Source organism: Poecilia mexicana, unplaced genomic scaffold (assembly GCF_051168715.1).
Source record: "Poecilia mexicana isolate PSO_F unplaced genomic scaffold, ASM5116871v1 scaffold_9, whole genome shotgun sequence".
In the NCBI taxonomy this organism is placed as follows: Eukaryota; Metazoa; Chordata; class Actinopteri; order Cyprinodontiformes; family Poeciliidae; genus Poecilia; species Poecilia mexicana.
This window is the reverse complement of record NW_028263378.1, coordinates 5,299,174-5,305,560: the sequence shown is the minus strand read 5'-3', so window position 1 is coordinate 5,305,560 and position 6,387 is coordinate 5,299,174. Positions and strand designations below refer to the sequence as shown.

The window sequence follows — 6,387 nt, the reverse complement described above, 5'->3', positions numbered from 1 at the left end:
AATAATCCTATGGTTGTGCATTGGTGTGATAGTTACATGTGCTGATTTGATGGTTTAACCCTGAAATCTGTTTAGAATTTGATCTTCACATCCTGAGTTCTTCTATCATGAACTGCTACATCTAATGAATGTAGTTCATCTAATGAACTGCATGTAGCATTTGTAGCAACAAATGTTGCAACAAAATGTCTTCTACTGAATTCAAGTGTGGGATGAACTTGGGAGCAGTTCTCCCTGTGCATGTTTGGCTTTTCTCTGGGAGCTGTTTGTTAAAATTAGGCACAATCTCCTCCAGTATTCCAACTCTTAGTTAAATTTTTGTAGCACATTTTTAACAGACTTGTCCACGCCTTGTATCCTTAGATATTTACTATTTATACATCTTATTGGTAACAAAACCCATTTAAGCCCTTTTGCATGTGGTGATATATTGGACTTTAGAGGCCTTCCTGCAGACCAGAAGGCAGGAGACTTTAATCTCCATCTCAGAATTTGATTTAAAAAAAATTATTCAATCTAGACATTGTGACTGAAGGGAAAACATTTAAAATTTTATGGTTTTACAGCATTTCCAGTTAGCTGCCTGGCTTGTTACCGAAAAAAATGATTCAAAATACATGGTGGCTGAGTAGATGCATAACGCAGCATACTCAGTGTAAAGACTTACTACCTAGACATTAAAATTGATTTGAGCACAGAACTGAGTGTTCTGAAGCAAAGAAAGTCCAAGAACTATGTTAAAGATAAGCAGCAGACACATTTGAAAGAAATATAGGAGACAAAATGCAATGCAAGATTATTTAATATCGAAATTAGATTACAAGGAGAGCGAGCAAAAATGTGAAGACAAGACATGTGGACATTAGACTCTGGCAAAATACACAAATAAATAAGTGTAATATTAACTAATGGGTCCCCATTTGCCCCCCTAAACAAATTTACAAATACTGGATCCACCCAGATTTCATGTTGAATGAGTGAAAGATTCATTGGGAATCTTAAATCCTCTGAATATCGAAACTGTTGTGATCTCTACCACATCTTGGTAGTGGTACAGACCTGCTGTAAGATGATGGACTTCCATTTAGCTAGCTCAGAGGAGCACTGAAAATTTAACGCTACACATTAGCTTGTGTATTTACAATATGTCAACATATTAGACTTGTTGGGCAGAGTTTAATTCAGACACTGATCAGTTGGGGAAAGAGTTCACTGGCAAACATGTCGTCCCAGGAGCTGTGGGAACAGAGCGGGGAGGACATGTCGCTGAACGGGGACGGGGACCTTTCGTATCCAGAGTCGCTGTAGGTGTCCGCAAGGCAGGCTTCCTTCTCCAGGGTGCCGAGGGCAGGGGAGGAGGTGCCGGGGAAGGGGCCATCCACCTGACTAACAGTGTTACAGGTGGGGATGACCACTTCCTCCGGCTCGTCTTTGACGTCGACTGTCTCCTCCCCGACGACGACCTCGGCGTCTGCGAAGGAGGCCTCGTCGCTCTCATTGCTGCCGCTCTCCAAGTCGCTGCATTGCTCGCTGCTCACCTCCTCCACTGGCTTGGTGTAGATGTGGTCAAAGTGGATCAGTTCATTAAGGGTCTCCAGCTTAACTGATGGGGCCCCCAGAGGCGCAGGTGGGGCGGCAGGTACTGGGTGCTCCCCTCCAACCAGCAGAACCTGCGGCTCCGGGCACTCCTGCTCGCAAGACTTGAGGAACAGCTCTGGGTCAAGGATGTCCAGAATGCCCAGCAGCAGATCAGACTGTTGAAGGGAAGGCAGGAAGGGGATTAGTCTGGTGGCCCATCACCCAGGATTTAAAAACATAAAGAAGTGGCGTCATTGTTGAAGTAAAGTTCTGTCAAAAGATTCCAAGTAGTCTTGCACATTAAGCAACTGTTTTAGCATGAATCTGGCATAATCTCCCAAAGTCTGGAGCAGAAAGCTAGACAGAGAGGTGCCAAGACAACCGTCTCAAAAAGTCTAGCCCCAGAAAGGCTAAAGGGTAGCCTTTAGGGATAGCCTTTAGCTTTAGCCTTCAGGACCAACTAGCCAAGATTCAAACTGAAGAGCCATCTACTGCTGAAAACATTTGTAGTGTTTAAAAGATTATGGTTCATGCACACAGTTCCCGTTTAGGCCATTTCAATTGAATTCTAGGTCATCAGCCTATAAAGTTTGGTTTGTTTGAGCAATGTGAATACAGACGCAAACAGAGTCTGGCCAAAAAAGTGAAATCTTGTTTGCCTAAAAACTGAAGTTTCAGTTCAGTTGAAGTGAACTCTGGCTAGGTTCGAATGCATGCAGACTGGAGACTGTTCCAAAACCAGGAAGTGAACCAGGAAGTTGTATACAACTATATAGAAGCAAAACAAACCCAATAGTGTAGGACTAGCAGGAGAAATGACTGGGTCTTTTACAAAAGACAAATCCTACAACCGCCAAAATCTGACAATTTGTTTACGTTATGTCAAGCAGAAAGTTGCACCCATCATCTTCAGAGGTCTACATGTCAATTTCCTCCAGGGGAGGAAATGACTCCACAGGCGAGGGTGTGGAATGGAGCAAGTTTTTCAATTGGTTTGATATTTGAAAAAACTGCACCTACTGAAGATGTTGCAACTTTGGTTCCCAAGTGAACCAAGTCTACCGGGTGTGAAAACATCACCACCTCCTTAAAGCAAAAATGTTGACCAAGTCTCACCTCATTGTCTGTAGAGTCAAGACAATCTGTATCCATTGAGAAGTCTTCAGATTTAGGGACTGCTGGGCCTGCACCTGCTGCGGAGGCACACGTAGCCTGAGTGCTGCGGACTCAGAAGACCCGACTCCCAAACCTGCGTCGTTCCCGGTGGATAACAGAGTCTGAACCTTAAGAGAGAAAAAATAAATAAATCAATCAATTAAGTCTAATAACGGTTACAGTTCAACCCATCTTAAATAATCAGTTCTTCCTTATCATCCCTACCTTTGTTTTTGATTCCAGGGTGTCCAACCCAAGCCTCTGTCTCAATTCCTCATTTTCTGTCAGGAGACCGCTCGTTTTTTCTCTGAGCATTCTGTTTTCGATGTGAAGTTTCTGGTTCTGTGCGAAAAGAGCAGATGGTTGCACATGAAACTTTGAACGGTTTATAGAGAAGTGAAGCATGAACTTTCCTGGGTGAGAAAGCAAAATATAGAAATGAAACAGAAAAGCTTCCCCACTTCTACATGTTGGGAGAGAAAAAAAAAGAAAAAAATTTCATCTAACAAAAAATGAAGCATTAAATGCTTAATATTGGGTGTTAAACATGAAAATTACCTCCAGTTCCAATTCTACAACTTGTTGTTCCAGTTCCCCCATTTTGGCCTTTTTCCTGTCTCTTGCTGTCTGAGCTGCCACTCTGTTCTTGAGTTTCCTGAGGGGGGAAAAGGGCATAAGGGGTGAGGAAAAGAGGAATTAACTGTTTCCTTGACGCTGACTCAGTCGGATCTCCGATCATGCTGCTGCCACGCAGGCAATGAGGAACCAGAGCAGCAGCAGATCCGGGATCAGCTGAATCACCAAGATAACAGTTTTATGAGCACGAGCAAAGTACGGAACAACAGTTAACTACACCAAAAACGCAAATTAAACTCCCAAGATACACAGCAACGAGCAGCATATTTAGCCATTTTGTGCTAAATGGTATTTAGCAAATATCAAGTAAATCTTAGGGCGTGTCTCCGTTTAAATGCCCGGAACAATGGGTTCATTTAGCCTCGGCTAAAGCGTTTAGACCGAGATATATTTAGAAATGACTGTTTTATTACGTAAACTAACCTGCGAAGCGCTTTTTCTTCGGGACTCAAATGAGTGAGCCTCTGCCTTTTCCGCACCGGCGGCCCCACTGACGTGTTGGAGTCCGAGTCCGACGACACCTGGCTGGCCGCTGACGGTAAAACCAGAGATATCTGCCGGCTGTAGGCCGTCTGTGAGCCGCTTGATGAGCCGGACTGCTTCCCGGATATCAGGAGCACTTTGTGGCTTCCAGCTCCTGCTGTTACCACCACCATGTTTAGATTATTTCTTTTGGGGGCTGTATGTATTTAAAAAAAAGAATCGCGGGGTATCCGTTCTGGATTCAGAAGAAACCTTCGGGTTTCCCTGCCGACCCGTTGCCTGACTCTTCGCAACTGTGTTACTGAAGTGGGATGCAACGCCGATCTTTTCTACTATCGTGTAGACACCTCATTGGCTCGCAGAGGTACTGACGTAATCAGTTTGTGAGCTATGATTGGTGGAGGAGCTGATGTAAGTTTTCAACTGAAGTTCCACACCGACCATGCCAACTTGTCATCTGGGTTTTTTATCTTTATTTTTAGTGCAATACCAATATCACGTCACAAATTTGAGACTTAAAAATAATAACAAGACTCCCACCGAGTCTTTATTATTGTCTGGTACTCGCAACTGTTTGTTTTTTTTTTCTTGTGAAAACAGGAAGCGTTTCCTTCCAGAAAGAAACATTCACCTACTTTAATCTCATTACATGATCTTTAGCAAATGTTTCTCGTCTGGTACAGAATAACTTCCTCATTCTTTTCGTTTTTTAACAAGTCATTCTAACCAACACATCAAGCTGTACAACTCTGTCCTCGGCCTTCCCTGAAATAACATTTCCTTCTTCCTGTAAGGTAAAAAAAAAAAAAAAATCAAAGTTGTAAATTTACTCCTCTTCCAAAAAATAAGACAATATGGGCCGGATAGAAGCATATTTACAACAAATGGACTATAACGTTGAGCAGTTATTAAAATTGTGTCCTCAGAAAGAAGATGTACAAACAGTAGAGTAATATGAAAGAAAATGCCCAAAATGTGTGTATTTTTCCACAGAAAACACCAACTTACAAGAAATTACAAAAACCAAGTGACAGCAGGAATTTAAACATTTATTGAGTCTGAGTTTATTGGCTACAGCTATGGTGAATGTCGGAAGGATCAACTATAACGCTCCTTTGTGCACCAAAGACGCAGCAGTATGAAGCACACCAGTTCTGCCACAGCTTCATACATGGGGTGGGAGACATATTTACCCAAGAGAGACATCATTTTATCTGGAGTTCTTCTGTCTCCCAACACCCATCCTGGGTCGAGGGGGCATAGGACAGAGCTGATTTTCCTAATGGGCTTATCTAATTGGTTTCTCTCAGCTATAGAAAAGCTGCTGCTCCTACAAACTACACTATAAAAGATGGCTGATGCCACCACAGAGTTGAAAAGGGTCTTCATGATTGCCCCTGCTCTCCCTGGAGGTACAAACTTAAAGTTTTCAAGTTTGGCTTGTCCAAATTTTCTGCAACAAAGTTCAAGCAAATTTCAACAAGCTTTTCTTAAGCAGTTAGAAAATGAAGTGGTAGCCATTACCTTTACCATATTTTGCAACAGTAAGACTTTTTTTTGTAAAAAAAAAAAATCCTACAATTTAAGCAAAACTACTAATATTTTATAGAACATCACTTGAAATTAAAATGATATGATTAAATACTAAATACCGTCGGAGCAGCAGGTTTCTTGGCTCTTTTTTTGCATGTTGATGATTTAATATAATGAAATTTATGGTCTAATTTGTGTTTATTTCCTTGTATATTCATGTATGTGTGGATAACATCAAAGGTTATAAAAGTCTCGTATGAATTTCACATCATTATAAGTATTTGAATCTATTTAGAGCAAGAAACTTACATTGGCATCTTTAATACTTAAAGTATATGTGAGTCTCTGTAAATATTTAAAGCATATTTATTAAATATTTACTTACATATTTGAGAAAATAGAATACAGTTTATCACAGCAAGAGGAAGTTTTCAATATAATAAATGTAATGTCTTCATTTAAAATAGCTTTTATGTGCTTGACATGAAAAAAGCTGCATGGCTTTTGTTTGCTATTTTGAAAAAAACGATACCTACCACATGACAGATCAGAGCAAAACCACCGGATGTGGTGCTAGCAGCAACTGATATCAAGAGAATAGTTCAGCTACTCATTTTACTGCACATACTGAATGGTAAGTCTGTAGTAAAAGATATGAGTTGATAAAACAGTGCAGAATGTACATTTACAACCTTTCATCTTGTGTTTTGCATTGTTTTAACAGACAGACGTGCCACCATTGAAGATAATTGTTGCCTCCTAAAGCGCTCCAGCCTGAGATGGAGACAGCAAGTAGACAGACACACTCTTCCTGAACCAATATGGGGTTTAACATGTTTGCAGCATTTGGGCACAGTTACTGCTTGTAGCGCAGAAACCTTTGCTCCCTCACCCAGTCACTGCAGCAGCAGCTAGAGCAAACAGCCATCTGTTTGCGAAGCCTTCCTGGCACTACAGAATCAACATAGGAGAAAGTGACACCATTGGTCTGTGTGGGAATGT

The 6,387-nt window shown here is 41.4% G+C and overlaps 1 protein-coding gene across 1 annotated transcript; it reads right to left on the bottom strand.

Moving 5' to 3' along the window:
- Window positions 1-1,436: 1,436 nt before the first annotated feature.
- On the bottom strand, window positions 1,437-4,172 carry xbp1 (X-box binding protein 1). The gene is made up of 5 exons (XM_014974043.2): window positions 3,793-4,172; window positions 3,292-3,388; window positions 2,959-3,075; window positions 2,695-2,861; window positions 1,437-1,754 (listed from the first exon to the last, which is right to left on the bottom strand). The coding sequence occupies exons 1-5, from the start codon at window positions 4,023-4,025 to the stop codon at window positions 1,577-1,579; spliced, it is 792 nt and encodes a 263-aa protein (XP_014829529.2). The 5' UTR covers window positions 4,026-4,172; the 3' UTR covers window positions 1,437-1,576.
- Between the last annotated feature and the right edge of the window lie 2,215 nt (window positions 4,173-6,387).

Coding starts and splice junctions, on each gene's coding strand:
- xbp1 (XM_014974043.2), bottom strand. CDS start 4,025: ATGGTGGTGGTAACAGCAGGAGCTGGAAGCCACAAAGTGCTCCTGATA. Junction 3,389..3,792: donor GAAGAAAAAGCGCTTCGCAG/GTTAGTTTACGT, acceptor TTCCCCCCTCAG/GAAACTCAAGAACAGAGTGG. Junction 1,755..2,694: donor TTGACTCTACAGACAATGAG/GTGAGACTTGGT, acceptor TCCCTTCAACAG/TCTGATCTGCTGCTGGGCAT.